General features: G+C 37.6%; 1 protein-coding gene across 1 annotated transcript in view; it reads left to right on the forward strand.

Annotated features, from left to right (window-relative positions):
* Nucleotides 1-22,584, forward strand: part of PIK3R3 (phosphoinositide-3-kinase regulatory subunit 3) — a 105,567-nt gene that overhangs the window by 57,572 nt on the left and 25,411 nt on the right. Inside the window, exons 2-5 of the mRNA XM_061412129.1 lie at nucleotides 3,954-4,062; nucleotides 5,956-6,054; nucleotides 13,706-13,886; nucleotides 14,662-14,787. Of these exons, the coding sequence (XP_061268113.1) occupies nucleotides 3,954-4,062; nucleotides 5,956-6,054; nucleotides 13,706-13,886; nucleotides 14,662-14,787 (515 nt within the window). The remainder of the gene's footprint in view (nucleotides 1-3,953; nucleotides 4,063-5,955; nucleotides 6,055-13,705; nucleotides 13,887-14,661; nucleotides 14,788-22,584) is intronic.

A 22,584-nucleotide genomic window follows, 5' to 3' on the forward strand; every position in this document is an offset into this window, starting at 1 on the left:
TTTTAAATAACAGCTTTTTTGAAATGTGATTCACATACCATTCAGTTCATCCACTTAAAAAGTATACAATTCAGTAGTGTTTAGTATATTCACAGAATTGTGTAGCCATCACCGCAAGCAACTGGAACATTTTCATTGCCCTCAAAGAAACCTGCATATATAGCTGTCATTCCCTTTCCCCCTTTAGTCCAACCCTACACAACCATATACTTTGTTGCTGTAGATTTTCATGTTCTGGACAATGGAATTATACAATATATGGCTTTCATGATTGCTTTTTGTTTCATTTAGTCTAATGTTTTCATGGTTCATCCATGTTACCACATGTTTTTATTCCTTCTTACTGCCTAATAATATTTACTTGTATGTATGTATATTCACACATACATACACACTACATTTTATATATTCATTTACCTTTGATGGATATTTGGGTTGTTTCCAGTTTTTGGCTACTGAAGTAATACAGCTTTGAACATTTGTATCCAGTTTTTTGTATGGTTTTATGGTTTCTTTCTTTTAAAATATATGGCTAGGATCCAAATTGTTGGGTTATGTGGTGACTCATCATTTAACCTTTTCAGGACCTGCTAGACTGTTTTCCAGCCAGTCGCATCATTTTACATTTCCATCAGCAGTGTATTGAGAGTTCCCGTTTCTCTACATCCTCACCAACATTTGTTGTTATCTGTTTCTTTGAGGTGGTATTTCATTGGTTTCATTTTCATTTCCCTGATGGCTAATACTGTTGAATATCTTTTCATGTGCTTGTGGGCCATTTGTGTATCTTCTTTGGAGAGATGTCTGTTCAGATGCTTTGCCCATGTTTAATTTTAGTCATTTTTTGTTATTAAGTTGCAAGGGTTCTTTATGTGTTCTAGATACAATTTTTATCAGATATATCATTTATGAAGATTTTCTCCCATTTTGTGGGTTGTCTTTTCACTTTCTTGATGGTGTCCTTTGAAGCACAGAATTTTAAATTTTGATGAAATTCAGTTTTCTACTTTTTCTTGTTTGTGCTTTTGATGTCATACCTAAGAAACTATTGTCTAATCCAAGGTCATGAAGACAAGCTTATTTTCTTCTAAAAGTTTTATAGTTTTGGCTGTTAACATTTAGGTCTTTGATCCATTTTGAGTTAATTTTTGAATACGTACAGTATGAGAAAGGGGACCAACTACATTCTTATATTCGTGTTGTTCCCCTTTTCCCACAATATTATCTTTAACTTTTTTGTTAATTAAAAAAGTTTTTCAGCAATCTAAAACTTACAAAAAAGTTGAATGTACAATAGAAATAACTTGCTTTCTAGAACCATTTAGAGTAGGTTGCCGACATGAGAGTCCATGATGTCCATGTTTGTATTTCCCACAAATAAGAACTTTCTCCAACATAACCACAATCAGATCAGAGATCAGATCAGTCGCTCAGTCGTGTCCGACTCTTTGCGACCCCATGAATCGCAGCACGCCAGGCCTCCCTGTCCATCACCAACTCCCGGAGTTCACTCAGACTCACATCCATCGAGTCAGTGATGCCATCCAGCCATCTGATCCTCTGTCATCCCCTTCTCCTCTTGCCCTCAATCCCTCCCAGCATCAGAGTCTTTTCCAATGAGTCAACTCTTCGCATGAGGTGGCCAAAGTACTGGAGTTTCAGCTTTAGCATCATTCCTTCCAAAGAAATCCCAGGGCTGATCTCCTTCAGAATGGACTGGTTGGATCTCCTTGCAGTCCAAGGGACTCTCACAGCTATCAAAATCAGAAAATGAACAATGATGCATTATTACCGTCTCATCCTCAGATTCCATTCAGGTTTTTCCATTGTCCCAGTAATGTCCTTTATAACAAAAAGATCCAGTCCAGACTCACACGTTGTATTTAATTGGCATGATTCTCTAGATTTTCCCTAATCTAGAACAGCCGCTCAGTCTTTCTTGAGTTTCACGACCTTGATGTTTTTGAAGATTCCAAGCCAGTTCTTTTGTAGAATGTTTTTCTAGCGTGGTTGGTTTGTCTCATGTTTCCTTATGACTGGATTCAGTTTATGTGTATTCGTCGTGTCCTTGGTGCATCCTGTTGGTGGCCTGTGATCTCATCGTTACTGTTGGTAGCTACCTTGATTGCTTGAATAAGGTTTGTTTCCCAGGTTTCTCCACTATTATATTAACCTTTTTACTTTCCTGATTAATAAGCATTTGTGGGAAGGCCTTCAAGATTATATAAAGCTTCTGCGTTAATCTTTCTATTTTTTCATTTATTTATTTACATCTGTGTGGACACATGGATTCCTGTTTTGTTTACTGGTTTATATTCCCTTACTATTGTTATTTGTATTGATGATCCAGTCATTCCAGATTGGGTAGTAGGAGCCCCTTCAAGCTGGTTACTTTGTTGTTTTGTCATGGCCCCTCATTCTTTGAATATTTGGTTACTTTTTGTCACAACATGATGTTCCAGGTTCATTTGGTACTTGGTTTACCCACCCCAGCCGTTTGTCCACAAGTGCAGATATACAGCTTGATGTACTTCTTTCCCAATTTGGAACCAGTCAGTTGTTCCATGTCCAGTTTTAACTGTTGCTTCTTGACCTTCATACAGATTTCTCAAAAGGCAGGTCAGATGGTCTGATATTGCCATCTCTTGAAGAATTTTCAACAGTTTGTTGTGATCCACACAGTCAAAGGCTTTGGCATAGTCATTAAAGCAAAAGTAGATGTTTTTCTGGAGCTCTCTTGCTTTTTCAATGATCCAATGCATGTTGGCAATTTGATCTCTGGTTCCTCTGTCTTTTCTAGTTGAACATCTGGAAGTTCACGGTTCATACACTGTTGATTTATTTATTTTTATTTTAAAGATATAGGTATAAACACACACTTGAATAGCTTGCTAAATAACTGCTTCCCTGGCCTTCCTACTCCTTTTCCTGTTGACCAAGCGGCTGAGCCCTCAGCTACATAGGCTCTGGTGCCTAGCTGGTGTTTTTAAATAAAACACTGAAAAATGAAGTACAGAGAAGACTGTGGAAAGTAGTGAGAAAGAGAATACCGTGAAAAACAAAAGCCATAGAATGTGATGTTCAAATTTAGACACAAGATGGTTCATGATGATTATTGGTAAATAATAAAATAGGGGACAGATTGGCCAGGACCGAAGAAACAAGAGGGCCAGGGAGCCCCATTGTGCCTGACAAAGGTGGGCATCCTCCAGATGGAGAGTCTTAATTACATCCGTTACAGTGAACATCTTCACGACGCTGTGAGCTCTTCAAGGCCAGGTGCATGGCTTCCTTATGTCTGTATCCCCACTATTTAACACTTTCTTGCATATGGTAGATTTTTAATACATATATTTGGGAACCAGGAAACTGAGCTGAGTCGGCTTACTGCTTTCAAAGCCGTTTTGGGTGATGTCTATTCATGCAGTTCATTCACTCCTCTGCCTAAGGCAAGGGTGACAGACTTCATCTCACTCTGATGGACTGATAGTGAATACCTGGAAGCATTAATAATACAGATTTTGAGGGGACTCCCCTGGCAGTCCAGTCGTTAAGATTCCATGTTTCCACTGCAGGGAGCATGGGTTTGATTGATGGCATGGAAGAAAGGAGTGCCACTCATTCACAGTGCCACCTTGAAAGAAGGGTGGCACAGATATTCTCTACCCCCCACCCTGGCCTAGGAGAAAGGCATCCAACAAAAAGTTAGTATTTTATAAGAAGGAAAAAAACGCAGATAGCTTGAACATTTCATTTTTTCAGGCAATTATTGGTAGAGTTCTAAAAGGATTCTTTCATTGGCAAATGTTTAACATTTAACATAAAATAATCCCTATTTTGATTTATAATGATCTGGAACCTTAATGTACATTGGTTAATGAACTGTATTTGAGGAAATTAGAGAGTAAATAATAATTTACATTACAAAATAATAATGTTAATTTCTCTTCTAGCTCTTCCACCAAAGCCACCTAAGCCAATGACTTCAGCCATTACAAATGGAATAAAGGACAGTTCTGTTTCTCTTCAGGATGCAGAATGGTACTGGGGGGATATTTCAAGGTAATTAGACTAAGTATTATAGTTGAATGGAGTTTAAAAAATAATTCTTGAGATTAGTAGTTTAGAAAAATATTTTTAATGCCCCACAAGTTGTCATTTAAAGATTACCATTTAAAAACCTGTGTAGGAGAACCTTTTAAATTTTCTAAATAGTTTTCTTCCCACACACAAAAAAAGACAAGACAATCTTTAAATTGTACGTATGGTTATTACTTTTAATACTGTACTGAGGATAGGGTTCTGAATAAGTGAAACGTACATTTAGGATAGATGTATGTGTTTTGGGATAAAATATTTATGCTTAATTTTCCCTATGTTTCTGTTTCTAAGGTAATGGTTCCTCAGTGTTTTCACACATAAAAATCAATGGGGTAGGGTTCAGGAATCTGCATTTATAACCTCCCAGTTGATTTTTATGTCTCTTCACCTCCTTTTGAGAAACAGGACTCTAGGACACATTTGCTTTTTGGGTAAAATGTGGTTTTGGAAAACTCTGAATGTAGAGAGAAAAAAAAGATACATCTATATTTTATAGATAAATACGTATATATATTTTAAATTCAAATATTGTATTTTCTTGTTTTTAAAAAGTTATATCTACTTTTGCCAAATCAGATTTCAAGTTGCTTCTGTATTCCTCAATATGCTTGTCCTTCTCTTTCTCTTGTCTGTACTTTTCTATTACCAAAGTAGCACTCATTTATTTTTTTTCCATATCATTTTAACCATCTAAAGATGTACAGCTCAGTGGCATAAAGTACATTCACATTATTGTTCATCCTTCCCCACCCTCCATCTCTGAAAGTGTCATCTTCCCAAAGTGAGCTCTGTACTCATTAAACACTAACTCACTTTTCCTTCTATTTTCCCCAGCACCTGCCTCCTCTTTCTGTGAATTTGACTTTTCTAGGTACCTCATATAAGTGGAATCATGTAACATTTGTTCTTTGTGTTTGACTTGTTTCGCTTAGCACAATGTCTTCAAGGTTAATCCATGTTATAGCATGTGTCAGAATTTCCTTTTTAAGGCTGAGTAATATTCCATTATATATACCTACCACATTTTAATTTATTCATTCTTATGGACATTTGGCTTTGATGAATACTTGAGTTATTTCCAGCTTTTGGCTATCGTCAATAATGCTACTATGAACATTGGTGTATAAATGTACAAGATTCTGCTTTTAGTTCTTTGGGCATATACCCAGAAGTGGAATTTCTGGGTCATACAGTAATTCTGTATTTAATTTTTTGAAAAAGACTTAATATATTTGATATTAAACATAAAATTTAAATTTTAGCAATGTACAAAAAAAGGATCTACTATATTTACATACTACTTAATTTATATTTTAAGACCATGTGGTTCTGTGACTCAAGTTTCTTTTATGTCTTGCCATTTTCTTTGAGTCTTCTAGTGTTGTTCCTTAAAGTCCTAAACCATCTCTGCAGAAGAAATTTTTTGTCAGTATAAATTCAAATTGGAGAATATTATTGAAATATTGTGAACTGAGTAAATTATCCCCACTCTGATCTGACCCAGCTGCCACTGTTGTTTAAACTTAATCTTTCTAAACAGCTGCTGTTTTTTTCTGACACTCTACAAGTTCATACCTGCCTAAGGAAGCCCTAAAGGCTTAATGGAAACAGGTATTCCCTATAGACAGTTGAAACCTGGAAGAGTTTAAAAATCAAATACTCATCCTGGGATTGCAAAACACCAAAAATCAAAACAAAAGCATATCTAGGGGAGGAACTAAATGACCTCTGACAGCCCCCAGGATTCTATAATCTTAGACCCCACCTCCCAATTAGTCTTAGTGATAATATGTGAAGAAAACAACCAACACTTACATTAAAAAAAATTTTTTTTCCTATAATTCCTTTCTTCAGGGAGGAGGTAAATGACAAATTGCGGGACATGCCAGATGGTACCTTCTTGGTCAGAGATGCCTCAACCAAAATGCAGGGAGATTACACTTTGACCTTGCGGTGAGTATTTTTCAGCATTTTGTCTAGTGTTCTACTAGCATGATTTATTTCTGGTATACAAAGATTCCTGTATTTTATTTAAATCTTTATATACAAATTTCTTCATATTTTTATTTAATTTAGATACATAATTTTAGTTGTTTGGCTAACTATCTTTTTCCTACACATTTAAATATTTAAATTAATACTAAAAAGGCAACAATTTTTATTTTTATGTAGCAGTAAAACAAAAAGCCTTAAAATCCCTAAATATGATGAAGTAAGATGTATACTGTTGACCTTATGAGTGAAGTAGAAGTCATGGGCACAGCCTAAAGTTATTAATGATATGCTGGGAATCCACCCCTCCAATAACTCTATTGTTTTCCTTAATCTAGACTTCAGAGAGTAAAACTCAACATAAATAAGACAATTTTCATGCCATCTGTGTGGGCATATTAGAATCTCATAAGGTGGATGTATCAGTCTATATTTACAAAGATGGGATGTATAATTAAACAGATTAGGGAAACTATATTAGATATTTCTACATTTAGTTTTAACCATTAACATAGCCTAAGGACAATAAAAGAATCTGCCTGCCAATGCAGGAGATGTGGATTTGATCCCTAGGCTGGGAAAATCCCCTGGAGAAGGAAATAGCAACCCACTCCAGTATTCTTGCCTGGGAAATCCCATGGACAGAGGAGGCTGGCAGGCTACAGTCCATGGGATCACAAAAGAGTTGGAAATCACTTAGCAACTAAACAACAAGGACAATAAGGTCTTGCATTCTGTTTTGTTTTTTAAAAAGGGACTGTCTAAAGAATAATGGCAACGATAACAACTTCCTTGTACATTTTACATGCAGTATCTATATCAAAACAACCTTATGAGGAAGGTATCATTAATACCATTAATATTTCCATTTTATAGATGAAGCAACTGAAGCTTAAGTTGGTTAAGAAACTTGTCCTAAAGACACTTAGCTTGTAAGTGTCAGAGGACAGGTTCAAACTCAGACTTATTTGTTTGTCGCCTTTCCAGCCTAGCATCTTTAGGAAAAATAATCCCATATTTTATCCTAGAAATTTGGGATTACTATATATCAGCTTCTGGTAAAGACATTAAGAAGTTAATTAAGCTAGGACTTAAGCTGTGCTGAGGAATAATCCATGTTCTGCAGTGATTCATTCAACATAATTTTTTCCCATTCCAGTCAGGCTTCTGTCTCTACTGCTGTTCACGGACTGGTAGACCAACGGCCACTTCTCTCTCCTTACCTTTCTGACCTCTTAGCAGCATTAGTCATGGACATGTCTTCTTAGAAACAGTTTATTGTCTTGGCTGTTCTGACATCACACTCTCCTAATGTTCTTCCTAACTCATTTGAGATTATTCCAGGGCTCAGAACTGGGCTTCATTCTCTTCTCCCAAGAGTGAGTATTCATTCTCCCAAGGTGAGCTTGTCCTGTCCCATGGCTTTAATGTACATCTTCATAGTGATGATTCATAAACCTTATCTTCTAGCTCTGACCTTCTGAATTCCAGATGCATATATCCAGTTGCCACTCAGATAACTAGAGCACATACTAATTTTAATATAGTCAAAGCAGAATTCTTGATTTCTAATGCAGCTCCCCCTACCCAAACTGTTTCTCTTCTAGTGTTCCCTTTTTTTTCAGAAACAGAACCACCATCTCCATTACTACCACTATTTTGTGCTACTCGAGTCACAAAATCTTTTTTTTCCTCACATCCAATCTGTCATTAAACAACCCCTGCCAACTCTACCTCCAAATCTATATCCATAATCTCTTCACACTTGTCTACCATCCAAATCTAAGCCACCATTTTCTGGCTTGATATTTCATAGTTACCTCCTAACAGGTTTGAATATGCAGAAAGTTAGAGAGGAGGTTGCAGGATTAGGTAGCAACAGAAACAAAGATTTGGAGGTGAGAAACTGTAGAGCTCTGTTCTGTGAGATGCAATTCCATTTGGCTAGAGAGTAACATTTGAAGAGGGAAAAGTAGCAGGGGTCAGAAAGTTGGAAAGGGTCATGTTGAAGAGGGCCTTGAATTCTAAACTTAGGAATTTGTGTTTAATATTGTATGGAGGCAGGGGGAACCATTTCATTTTTCAATGGGGATGTTTTACAGTTAGACTGTGTTTGAATAGAAAAAATAAAAAAGGATAGAGACTAGTAAGGAGTTAGATGGCTGTTATGAATTGAGAGGGAATGATGTTCTAGAATTAGGTTTATTCTTTAATCATTTAATATTATTAAGTGCCCACAGTGTTCCAGGAAAAGAAAATACTGGACAAGCCAAAAATGGTTTCTTATCTATAGTGTTTATATTTGGGGGTTGATTATAGTCAGGGAGAGGGAGACAAAAGAAACCAAAAAAAAAAAAAAAATGAAATAGTTCCCTGGTGGTCCAGTGGTTAGGACTCTACGTGTTCACTGTGGGGTTGGGAAATAAGATCCTGCAAGCCATGTGACACAGCCCAAAAACAAAAGACATAACAAATCACTTTGTTGTACACCTGAAACTAACAGAATATTATAAATTGGCTATAGTTCGATTAGAAAAATGAAAAGATATAATTTCACAGTATATAAAGGGCTATGTAGGGAATACATAAGGTTATATGATAACAGAATATGAGGAAAAGAATTTCACCAAGTTTTGAGGAGAGCCTCTCTGAGGATATGACCTCGGAAAACTGAAGTATTATAAAGAGCTGGCCAGAAAAGTGTTCCCAGGAGAGGGAACAGAAAACGCAAAGACACTGATTTTTGAAAGATCTGGTGAATCCAATAAATGCAGACACTGATGTTCCTGCTTTCAGTGTGAATCAGAGTAGTAGGAGATGAAGTTGAAAGTGGGAAAGAGCCAGATGCAAAGAGCCTAATGAGCCATGGTAAGGAATTTGAACTTTATTTCTAAGTGCAAAAAAAAAAAAAATAATAATAAAGGGTTTTAAGCAGGGCAATGACATGATCAAAAGATTGAATACACGATTACCTAGGATTGTGGCTCTAGGAAAGGAGTTGAGAATCAAAGTAAGAGGCAATGTTGAGCTGAGAGCTAAAGGGATTTGATAATAGAAAAGGTATGAGGTTACGGAGGAGTTAAAAGTGACTGTGGTTTGAGCCTGCTGGGCTTAGAATGAATGTGCCATTTATAGAAATAGGAGAGTCAGGAGCAGTTGATTTTTAGCTGCTTCAGAACTTCCAGGTAAAAATATATCTAGAGTACAGCTAGAAATTTATGTTTAATGCTTAAGGGAGAATATAGGGCCAGAAAAAGATTCAGGTACATATCTACATAGAATAATTGGAATTTTAAGGAAAGAGTTTATATAGGAAAAAAAGGGTGGAGGACTGAAGGCAAATTTTTTTTAGGGAATAAACTGTGTAGCAGCAGGATGGAGGCAGAGAAAGAACAATTAAGAGGTTGAAAGAAAAGAGTAATGTCACAGAAGTCATAGAAGTATGAAATATTAAGAAGGAAGTGGGAGTAGAGGAAAGAAAGGGAGTGTGGAAATTTCAGTCACTGCAAAGAATCTGAGCCTGGGATAGAGGGGGAGAGCAGAGTCCGAATTTGGTAAAAAAGTCACTGGTGACCCTCAAATGAGAGAAAAGAGCGTGAGATCAGACTGCAGACAATAGGTGAGAAGAAGTAGAGCTTTTTCAATTCAGTTACCATTTAAAAAAATCAGCAAATGGTATTTATAGTAGAAAATCTGGATAGTTAACAAATCTTTAGGAATCTGATATATGCCGGCATTGGACCAGGTGCTAGGATGTAAGGAGGAGTAGCAGTGTTCTTCTGTTAAGAAGGTTACAGCATGGGAGAGACATAATTAAAAACCCACTATTCCTCAGTTCCTTCATGTCTTTACTTCCTTCTCTGTTTAAAGTTAACAGTCTAATATTAAAATAACCTTGTTGTGTATATCCTTTCTCCAGACTTGTGCCTCTCTCCCTTGTAGTAGTCGTCTAAATATTGATATATTCCAACACTTGTTAAATTCAACTCTCCATCTGTTTTTTGCCTATACCCGGGCAGCTGAATGTGGAGAAAAATACATCATGCAGACTGTTGTGCAGTCACTAAGTCCTGTCCAACTCTTTATGAATGTGTGTATGCTCTGTCATGTCCAACTTTTTGCGACCCTATGGACTGCAGCCCACCAGGCTCCTCTGTCCATGGAATTTTCCAGGCAAGAATACTGGAGTGGGTTGCCATTTCCTACTCCAGGGATCCAACTCTTTACCACCCTATGAACTGCAGCATGCCAGTCTCGTCTGTCCTCCACTATCTCCCAGAGTTTGTGAAAGTTCATATCCATTGAGTTGGTGATGTTGTCGAACCATCTCATCCTCTACTGCCCCCTTCTCCTTTTGTCTTCAGTCTTTCCCAGCATCAGGGTCTTTTCCAATGAGTTGGGTTGTGACTGCCAGTCTTAAGTGGGCATTTAATACTGCCCCGCTGAATTTACATTTTCACAGTCCCATTTGCTCTCTTACTTTTCCTAGATAATAATTTCACATGTTCTTTTTTTCTCTTCAGATCAACAACCCACATCCCTCCCTTTTAACTAAAGAAGTTGCTTCCTGTTTCTCTGAGGGTATGGAAGCAGTTAGAAGAGATCTAATTCCATCATGCTCCTGTTGCTACAGCCATCAACATGAATGTGAATACTCTGCCTTTCTCCTGTTCCAGTGATGACTGTTCATTTCCTTGTCCAGGATCCCGTTGTGGATGAGATCCCATCCCATCCCATCCCTCTAACCTACTCAAGGAATCACCCTAGGAATTATTTTGTTCTTTCTTATGGATCAACAGTTTTTGTCTCTACTGAGCCATTCCCATAATAATATAAATATGCTTTACAATCTTTCACTTAAGAATAATAAAGAAAGAAAATTCCTTTGACTCTTTCTTTTCAGCTGTTTCCCTATTTCTCTGCTTCCATTTACAGCAGTGTTCCTCAAGACAGTTGTCTGTAGGCATTTCTTCTTCCTCTTCTTTCATTCTCTTTGATCCATTCCAGTCGGTCTTCCATCCTTACCATTCTATTGACACCATTTGGTCAGGACCCCTTAGTGATCTCTGCTTTGCCAAACCCCAAGATCATTTACCCAGTTGATCCTATCCTCTTTGACAAAATGCTTTTTTAAAAAACAGGGTTTTAAGATACTGTTTACTTCAGTAATTGCTCAGTAATTCTCCTTTTACTTCATTAATTGCTCTATCTTGGTTTCCTTTCTCATCTCCCTGACCACTAAACATTGGTGTACCCCGGGACTTAGACCTCAGACCTTTTCTCTTATTCAACTATGTTCATCTTCAAATAACATCTATAGGCTGACAACTCCTGATTTTATACATCTGGCCCAGAACTTGCTCCTGAACTTTAGATTCCTTACGTAGGCTGCAGGATCCTCTGCTCTTGGATGTTCACTGGGCATTTCAAACGTTAACAAATCTAAAGTTAAAGTGCTTTTTTCCTCTTTAAACATGTTCCTTTTATATATACCCTCCTTCTTTCTGATAAATGACAATTCCATTCTGACTGCTTAAGATAAAAACCATGAGATCATCTTTACTTTTGTCCCCTTTCATGCCCATATCTAGGCCACAGCGCATCCTGTCAACTCTATCTTCAGCATATATTCAGAATCCCACCATTTCTCAGTATCTCCACAGCTACTACCCTTGTCCAAGACACCATCATGTCTTGCCTAGATTATTTTACAAGTCTCCCAGCTGACCTTTCTACTTCTACCTCTGCCTATTTTGAATGGTCTTATCAACTTAGCAGCTAGAATGAGCCTTGTAAAACACAAAATAGATGATATCATTCTGCTCAGACTTTCTTGTGTTCCCCATCTTAGTCAGCAAAAGCAAAAGCCATTACAGTGATCTACAGGCTATTATATGATCCAGGTTCCTTTTACTTTGCTTCCTACTACTCTCCTTTTTGCTTTTTTTAGCTCCAGCAATGCTGACCTCATTGCTGTTCCTGGAACATGCCCAGCTTGCTTCTACCTCAGGCGCTTTGTACTTGCTATCCCCTGTCTGGAAAACTTCTCCCCCAGATATCTGCTGTGCCAGACTGCTCCCATCATTTAGGACTCTGCTAAACGTCGCCTGAGCAGAGTGATTTTCCTTGTGCAACATATATGAAGTAGCCATTTCTCCACCCCCAGAATAATCTTTTTCCTTTGCTCTGTTTTTTTTTTTTTTTCTAAAGGACCTATTACCAGATGATATATCTAGTTGTTTATTTTTGTGTTCTATCTTAGTGAAAAATTCTTTATCCTCTTTATAAAAATGGGGATATGTTCCACCTGTTCCTAAACTGGAAGTTCTGTGAGAGCATGGACTGTATCTGGCCTGTTTATCACTGTGTCCACTGTGCCTCATACAGTCTGGACATATAATAGATGTGCAAAAAGTTTTTTTGAATGAATAAGTACCTTCTAGTTTTCCTCTAGCAGAAAGAGCAGCTGGCATTACCCATACCCTCTATGGCTATATGCATGGGAATACACCTATAGAAACTGCTTATGATTAGGTGGTCCTTCTACTGTAACGTTTTATAGGATAGTTCTTCATCCATCTAAACTGACCATCTAAGCATTACATTTAAATCGTCCACGGATTCAAACCTATTGTGTTTGACCTTTTACAAATCCCAGTGCTTCATTTATCATGTGTAATGGCATGGCATAAAGAGATAAAGAAGCATATTTTCCCCCCATTAAGTCTGTATGCTGCTATAAGAACAGTTGAGTGAGAATTGTGCACTATTTTGCTATGATATAATGAATCAGTCTGCTCTGCTTTTAGATTATACCTTAGGGGACTTGCAAAACATGGCCATTTTTAAGCTTTGGTTATAAATTATCTTTTAAGGGACCATTGGATATGTCTCAGTAAACAAAAGTGGTCTAAACTATTCAAGCATCTAATATAAATGGCTCTTCAAAAGCTATACTTTGTAAAACAGTTGAATGACAGTTGAATCATTTACATATTGTGATGCCTAAATAAATAGTCTTTCCAAGTATTATAAGTGAATCTAAAAGACAAAGTAATGTAGGGTGCTGGATTAATTACTCAGTTATAAATCATTCAAGGAGCTTAATTATGTTTGTGCATTAACAATAAAACCATGAGTGTTGTGTTGGTATATGTGTGACAAATGGTTATCACCCTCTTCATATAGAGATTGCTTCTGTGTCCCTCCAGAGACACACTACCACATATCTTTAGATCCTGAAGAGATTGTCTCTGTTCTTCTTGATACAGAATTTACATTAAAAAAAGTGGTTCAGAAAATAAACAAAAGATACACTTTACTTTTGTTTTAGTTTGTTTTAGTGATTATTTTTGTTAAATTTGTTGATACTGAAAGTTGTGTATGTTGACCTTTAGTAACCAAGATACTTTACAGACAGAAGAAATAATTGTAAAAATAATATGTATACTTCTACACATATAATATATGCCTTTTCACCCATTCCAGTCTTGTTAACATAATAAAACTTGTTTACAGTGTGACACCAAGCTTTCATATCTCCAAGTGAAAGAGTACTTCAACGGAATTTTTTGGGAAAAAAAAATCTACAGTTATGTCTTGTTGTTCACAGGAAGGGAGGCAATAATAAGCTAATAAAGATTTATCATCGAGATGGTAAATATGGCTTTTCTGATCCTCTGACATTTAATTCTGTGGTGGAGCTCATTAGCCACTATCATCATGAATCTCTTGCCCAGTACAATCCCAAACTTGATGTGAAACTGATGTACCCAGTGTCCAGATACCAACAGGTAGGTATATTACATAAGTTTGGGATTTTTTTTTTTTGGCTGTGCTCTGTGGCATGTGGGATCTTATTTCCCTGACCATGAATCAAACCCATACTCCTACAGTGGAAGTGCAAAGTCAACTACCGGAGCACCAGGGAAGTCCTGTGGTTACACAGGCTCTTAATAGCTAATCAGCAAGTCATTATTTAACAACATCATTTGATTCTAACTTACCAGGTTTATTAGGAAAAAAAAAAGAAGAAATGCTAGATGCTTAAATTTTCCTACTTAAGATTTAAGATATGTTTAGAACTTATTTTGTGACTACTATTCCTTAATATCTTGTTGCATGTGTTTGTTAACTTTATGATACAGGATACTCGGGGCTGGTGCACTGGGATAACCCAGAGGGAGGGTATGGGGAGGGAGGTGAGAGGGGGGCGTTCAGGATGGGGAACATGAGTACACCCGTGGCGGATTCATGTCGATGTACAGCAAAACCAATACAATATTGTAAAGTAATTAGCCTCCAATTAAATAAATTTATATTAAAAAATAAAAAAATGTTTGTTTCCTATTTATATTTCATTAAAAAAATTTTAAGTATTACCTATTTTGATGTGATCTTAAGAGGTTGATCTTAGTGTTAACAAAAGGATTTAGTGGTTTCCCATACTTGATACTAATACAGTAGCTTAAACTTACAGCAGAAATACAATTTAAAAATAAATAGTTGTGGAAAAACCCATGTTTTAGAAATATTGGCATTCTTCATTTCTTTTGTTTACCTATATAGGATCAGTTGGTAAAAGAAGATAATATTGATGCTGTTGGGAAAAAACTGCAGGAGTATCACTCTCAGTATCAGGAAAAGAGTAAAGAATATGACAGACTATATGAAGAATATACCAGAACATCCCAGGTTAGTATATTTTTGTTGTTTAGGCCAGTAAGTAGGCGGTAAGGCTTACAGTTATCTTGGATTTTCTATAATATTATTATTTTCCATAATTCACTTGACAGTCTTTATCTGCCTTGATATCTTTTTTAAGCTAAAAAAAATTTATTGAAGTATAGTTGATTTACATATATAAATTCTTATGTATATAAAGATTTTTATGTATGAATTCTTTTTCAGATTCTTTTCCATTATAGGTTGTTTCAAGATATTGAATCTAGTTCCTTGTGTTATACAGTGAGGCCTTGTTTTAGGCTTCCCTGGTGGCTCAGAAGGTAAAGCGTCTTCCTGTAATGTGGGAGACCTGGGTTCGACCCCTGGGTTGGGAAGATTCCCTGGAGAAGGAAATGGCAACCCACTCCAGTACTCTTGCTTAGAAAATCCCAGGGAGAGAGGAGCCACGGTAGACTACAGCCCATGGGGTCGCAAAGAATTGGACATGACTGAGCGACTTCACTTTCACTTTGTTGTTTAAGCTATCTTGGTATCTCTTTTTTAAAATTAAACCAAATTAAATTAATTAATTTATTTATTGACTGTTTTGGGTCTTTATTGCTGCACTTGGGCTTTCTCTGACTGTGGTGAGCAGGACCATCTCTTGTTGCAGAATACAGGCTCTAAGTGCACGGGCTTAGCAGTTGTGGCTCACAGGCTTAGTTGCCCTGCGCCATGTGGAGTCTTTCCAGACCAGGGATCAAATCTGTGTCCCCTGCATTGTCAGGTGGACTCCCAACCACTGGACCACCAGGGAAGTCCAGTACCAACTTAGTATTGAAAAAGTTTTCAGTAGGGTTTAAACACTGTATATGCTCCTATACATTTTTATTCCTTCCCCCTTATATTGTTATCACTACTGATTACATTGTTATACATTGTCTGCCCATTAGCATAGATTTATAATTATAGTTTTATACATTTGTCCTTTAAAACATATAGAACATGGACAGAAGAGCCTGCAGGCTGTAGTCAAAGGGTTGCAAAGAGTCAGACATGACTGAAGCTACTTAGCATGCACGCAACCAAAAGTACAAAACTACTGGCTTTTATATTTGCTTATGCAGTTGCTTTTACCAGTGTTCTTTCTTTATTCATGTAGCTTTGAATTACTGTCTAGTGTCCTTTCATTTCATCCCAAAGGAGTCTCTTGAGCATTTTTTGTAGGGCAAGTCTTGGGGTAACAGACTCCTTTAACTTTTGTCTATCTGGGCTTATCTTAAATAATTTCTCTTCCTTCATTCTTGAAAGACAGTATTTCTAGTTACAGAATTCTTGGCTGACAATTGTTTTCTTCCAGGTCTTTAAATATTGCCCACCTGCTGCCTTACGGCCTAAATATTTTGGATGGCAAATCAGCTATTATTTTTTTATTTTTATTTTTTATTAGTATTTTTTTATTGAATGCCATTTGTATATGACAAGTCACTTCTTTTTTGCTGCTTTCAAGATTCTCTCTTTGTGTTTTGACAATTTGATTACAATTGTGAAATACTTAGATTTTTAAAAAATGTCTTTGTAGTTTGTTAACTGTTGAGGGTTAGTCATCTGTGAACTCTTCCAGTATTACTGTGCTTCATGGTTCCTTGTTTTGACCCTAGAATTAATGTTCTTGATTCTCAGCCCCAAAGCCCTTGATCTTGTTTCTAAGCTAGTGTCTGTGGTGTGCAGTGTAAATGCAGAGACTGCACCAGGAGCCTCTGGACTGGAGGAGTTTATTAGGAGATGTTGGCCTGCGAGAATTGCAGGTTAGGTGTGCGATACAGTGCTGACTAGGGGAAGGTGTGGGATTACAGTGGTCAGAGTTACTGTGATGGTCCATTTTTCTTTGTGAGATGTTTGGTTTCTTTTTTTTTCAGGTTTTCTTTTATTAGCTAAGTAGTTATTCAGAATGACTGTAATAACCTTTTTTTCCCCTCCTTATCTGATGCTTGTGCTGTGTCTGTGGTGTGACTGTGTGTGTATGCTGTTTTTTACACTGCAGATTTCAGGTTTTCTGTGTTCCTTTGCCTCTTCTAAGTGAATTATCTGTGATGAGACTAGTATTTGATTTAGAATGGAGAAAAAGTTACTGAGGTTTCTTCAGATTGAATCAACATAAGTGGTCAATGTTAGGGGATGGTGAGATTATCATATATATACATATATATAGCTATTAGAAGAGTTTTCAGAAATTACTTTAAAACTTGATTTTTAAAACATACAAAAGTTATATAAATATATATGTTAAATATAAATATTGCTGAATTCTATGAATTATATCACACAGCATGAAAGTCCCCATTCCCCAGAGGCAACTACTGTTATTAAATGCTTCTAAGGAATTCCTCATGACCTCAGAAATGCTAATGATGTAGCTTCAGGTAAACGATGGGAACTTAAGTATAGACAGACTCTCTCATAGGACATCAGTAGATTTTAACATAACCAGTTTTAGGAAATAATTCTCCTAAATTCCAATTTAGTTCATTTTATATTTTTAAGAAAGGTAATCTGTGTGTGTGTGTATGTAAGAGGGGAGTGGGAGAGAGGGAGAATCAGGTACAAAAGATTAGTGCAACCATCCAAAAACATGTATTGAATACCTAGTCTAGGTAGGAAACGATTTTTGACTCCAGCTATACAGAGGGAGTAGTGAGGCCTTATTTTGCAGAAGTGAAAGGTTCTCTGACATATTTGTTAACTGTAATGTGCATTAGTCAAAATGGCATGCTTTAATCCCTTTCCTCTGCATCAAATAAAGCAGTGATGGGTTACTCTAATCGTGTGGGTGAATTTATTTAAAGGGCATTGTATAACACTATGTTTAATCTCACAAAAATATTAAGTAAAAGACTCAAAAGATATATGAGTATATTCTATAAGGTACAAAACCAAGCAAATGTTAACATTTTCATTTTGACTAGGAATATAAAGTGGTAAGGTTCTAGGAGAGCAGAAGTTTTCAAATTTGTTATGTATCCTAAATGCTTCAAATAATGCCTGCAATATTGTTGTTGTTTATTCGCTAAGTTGTTTCTGACTCTTTGAGAACCCATGGACTGTAGCCCACCAGGCTTCTCTGTCCATGGGATTTTCTAGGCAAGAATTCCAGAGTGGGTTGCCATTTCTTTCTCCAGGGGATCTTCTCAACCCAGGGATCAAATCCACGTCTCTTGCATTGGCAGGCAGATTCTTTACCACTGAGCCACCATTCAGTTGTTTATTGAATGAATTTATGCAAGATAATGAACCAAAGCATTCCACCTTTGTCAAGAGCCTGAAATCAGATCTCAGTGTGGACTACAGTCTTGGGGAAGGTTAACACTTCTGTGAATGGAGGTTAGAAAAAAATAGCCACCATTGCATATGGCTTTGGCTTGTGTAGAGTTGCATTTCTTTCTTATCATGACTGGAGAAAACAGAAAACTCCACATGTTGCACACATGCCCAATAATATCCTCATATTTAACAGCAGAATATGAGTGCTGAGCAGCTGGTATGAGACTGGGTTCTGGAAGTGGAATCCCTGCTTAGGGAACTGGGAATGGGGCTGGATGGAGGCAATCAAAAAAGCCAGAAGGCCAGAGCTAGAAGAGGGCTAATTTCTGTGTGAGAATTGAGAGTGCGACCTGAGATGGGCCAAGCAGAGAAGAGCCTTGGAGGCTTAAAGCTTTGGGAGGTAGAAGAGAGGGAGGGATCCAGAACAGTTTAGGAGAGACAATGAGTGTTAAAGGGAGATCAAAGAACTGACCTCCTCCATTTGTGTTACAGTGTTTCTAAATGTTGTAGACCTTCTTCATGTTTTCTTTTTCTATAAAAGGAAAGATTTCATTTTAGATAAAATCTAGTTTGCTGTGGTGTAATCAGATTCTTCCCAGAGAATGGGAAGAGATGGTGTACCCAGAGTCAGAGTTGGCACAGAGTGAGAATAGGCTGCATGTGGGGATATTTACATCTGGATTACATATAATAATGAGGCAAAGTGATAGGATTTAGTGATGGTTTGGAATTAGACACCAGAATTCAGCCATGAGATCATTGGTGATCTTGGAAAGAGTAGTGTCTGTAGAATGGTGAGTGCAGAAGCCAGAAAAGAGTCAGTTGGAGTATGAATGAGAGATGAGGAACGAGAGAGAGCCCATATAAACAATTCTTTTCAGAAGCTGAAAAGAGAAATCAGGATTAAGGAACTTTATTTTTTTTCAAAGTGGTGTTAAATTAGAACCTGTGTGAGAAGGAACCTTAGACTGGGAGAGTGAATGTTGTGAGAGGGACTAGTTGATATGATATGAACTACCAGAGGAAGGGACAGGAGGTAAGACCCAGAGAAGAGAAGAAGGGGTAAGGTGGGTTACAGTTTTGATGGTAGGCATAGTCGCATTGTTTGTTGGGGAGCTGCTGCTTTGGCAGTGACACCAAACATTATTTCTTTTGCTGCTCTGCTTGCCAACACACACAACAGTCAGACTGTTGGTGTTTGCTTTGAGGATCTAAGGCCAGAACTTTAATCAGTTCAGTTCAGTTGTTCAGTCATGTCCATTTCTTTGCAACCCCATGGACTGCAGCACCCCAGGCCTTCCTGTCCATCACCAACTCCCAGAGTTTACTCAAACTTATGTCCATTGAGTCGGTGATGCCATCCAACCATCTCATCCTCTGTTGTCCCCTTTTCCTCCTGACCTCAATCTTTTCCAGCATCAGGGTCTTTTCCAATGAGTCAGTTCTTCACATCAGGTGGCCAAAGTATTGGAACTTCAGCTTCAGCATCAGTCCTTCCAATGAACATTCAGGACTGATTTCCTTTAGGATGGACTGGTTGGATCTCCTTGCAGTCCAAGGGACTCTCAAGAGTCTTCTCCAGCACCACAGCTTTGGCGCTCAGCTTTCATTATAGTCCAACTCTCACATCCATACATGACCACTGGAAAAACCATAGCTTTGACTAGATGGACCTTTGTTGGCAAAGTAATGTCTCTGCTTTTTAATATGCTGTCTAGGTTGGTCATAACTTTTCTTCCAAGGAGCAAATGTCTTTTAATTTCATGGCTGCAGTCACCAACTGCAGTGATTTTGGAGCCCCCAAAAATAAAGTCTGTCACTGTTTCCACTGTTTTCCCATCTATTTCCCATGAAGTGATGGGACCAGATGCTGTGATGTTAGTTTTCTGAATGTTGAGTTTTAAGCCAACTTTTTCACACTCCTCTTTCACTTTCATCAAGAGGCTCTTTAGTTCTTCACTTTCTGCCATAAGGGTGGTGTCATCTGCATATCCGAGGTTATTGATATTTCTCCCAGCAATCTTGATCCCACCTTGTGCTTCATCCAGTCCAGCATTTCTCATGATGTACTCTGCATGTAAGTTAAATAAGCAGGGTGACAATATACAGCCTTGACATACTTCTTCCCCAATTTGGAACCAGTCTGTTGTTCCAACAAGTTCTACTTGTTGCTTCTTGACCTGCATACAGATTTCTCAGGAGGCAGATCAGGGGGTCTGATATTGCCATCTCTTGAAGAATTTTCCGCAGTTTATTGTGATCCACACAGTCAAAAGCTTTGGCATAGTCAACAAAGCAGATGTATTTCTGGAATTCTCTTGCTTTTTTGATGATCCAGCGGATGTTGGCAATTTGATCTCTGGTTCCTCTGCCTTTTCCTCCAGCTTGAACATCTGGAAGTCACGGTTCATGTACTGTTGAAGCCTGCCTTGGAGAATTTTGAACATTACTTTGCTAGTGTGTGTGAGATGAGTGCAATTGTATGGTAGTTTGAGCATTCTTTGGCATTGCCTTTCTTTGGGATTGGAATGAGAACTGACCTTTTCCAGTCCTGTGGCCACTGCTGAGTTTTCCTACTTTGCTGGCATATTGAGTGCAGCACTTTCACAGCATCATCTTCTAGGATTTCCATCACCTCCACTAGCTTTGTTCATAGTGATGCTTCCTAAGGCCCACTCTACTTTGTACTCCAGGATGTCTGGCTCTAGGTGAGTGATCACACCATCATGATTATCTGGGTCGTGAAGATCTTTTTTTGTATAGTTCTTCTGTGTATTCTTGCCACCTTTTCTTAACCTTTCAAGGGAGCCAAAACCCTCCACCATATTTGAGAATTGTAGAATTTATAGCTAAATATTTAGATACAGAGATTCCAGTAAGTTTACAGTACTACTTGAGATATATATGATATATCCTCAGCTATATGAAGCATCACAAGGTTCTAGTGCCCCTCATCTGCTGATTCCCTTATGTTCCAGCCCTACTGAGCAATTGCAGTCTTTTAAGTGGACTTTTAATACCCACTTAAAAGTCATGCCATGCCATCTGTGTGCAATGCTGAATTTTCTTCTCCCACCCCAATTCTTTAAGACCTAACTCTGATGTTGCCTCCTCCATGAAGTCTCTGTAAAGCAATAAGAAACTAATTCACCCCACTTTATTTCCTCTATCATGACATGAAACAAAACCTTATTAGAGTTCAGAAATCTATTTTGCCTGTGTATTCTGAATCTTGGAGGGCAGGCCCCTTTTGTGACTCTCTTTAACACCAGATGATACTGTCTGTGTAATGGATTCTCAGTAATCATTTGTTGAAATTAATCAGTCAAATTAATCAATTAATAGTTTGTTGAAAATAACCAGTGAAATTATTCAGAGCTTTCCTGGTGGCTAAGTGGTAAAGAATCCTCCTGCCAATGCAGGACACATGGGTTTGATCCCTGGTCTGCGAAGATCCCACATGCCGCAGAGCGACTAAGCCCGTGCACCCCAACTATTGAGCCTGTGCTCTAGAGCCAAGGAATTGCAACTACTATGCCCATTTGCCACAGCTTCTGAACCCTGTGTGCCCTAGAGCCTGTGGTCTGCAATAAGAGAAGCCACCATAATGAGAAGCCCGCATACTGCAACTAGAGAGTAGCCCACTCTTGCCACGACTACAGAAAAGCCCAAGCAGCAAGAAAAGACCCAGCATAGCCAAAACTAACTAAATAATAAATAAGACAAATAAAATTATTAAAAAAGGAATTAATCAGTGCTAAATAGTTGATGAATTGTCCCATAAGCATTGAAACTTTTAAACTTATAAACATTCAGGATTGCAGTCTTTCTAGAACTTTACACATATTTTCTTGACTTTCTAAAGTAAACAAAATTTAACCCTCTTTGAAAATTTTAGGGGAAAAAAAAAAAGAAAATTTTAGGGGAGTCATGATTCAGATGCTAAAGTGTACAGATACCCTCAGAGCTCATTGGAACATGGAGGACCACTTACCCTAGTGTGAGTGGCTTAGCCTCCTGGGCTTCTGTTTTGTGGTGTTTTTAGTTTTTAATCTTACTTTGCATCTGATTTTAGCAGCTTTCTTCCCCTTCCTCATTTTCTATTTTTAATGAGATGAATGTACTAATGAATCTGTTTCAAAAATGACATACTTTGGAAATGAAGTAAGACTAAAGAGACTCTGTAAGGCTTTTCTGGAAAATAAGGTTTTGCATGCTGGTGCATGAACTCTGTTCTGTCTCTTCACTCCATCAGCACTTTTTAGGGGTCAGTACTGCATCAGTTACAAGGGAGGAACTTTATCTTGTCTTCAGGGTATGCAGGGTTAATCTCTTAGCAGCTCAGAGGCCTTTCTTTGGTTCTCAGCTATATTTCAGGTAATAGTTATTTTTCTTTTATTTTAGGGTTTTAATGATATATTTCATATATAAATAATGGTAGCAGGGTCTTGTTTTGGCCCCCTTAATTTGATCTCATATGGAATCATAATTAGAATTTTAAGATTT

The sequence above is a fragment of the Bos javanicus genome, chromosome 3 (assembly GCF_032452875.1).
Source record: "Bos javanicus breed banteng chromosome 3, ARS-OSU_banteng_1.0, whole genome shotgun sequence".
Classification (NCBI taxonomy): domain Eukaryota; kingdom Metazoa; phylum Chordata; class Mammalia; order Artiodactyla; family Bovidae; genus Bos; species Bos javanicus.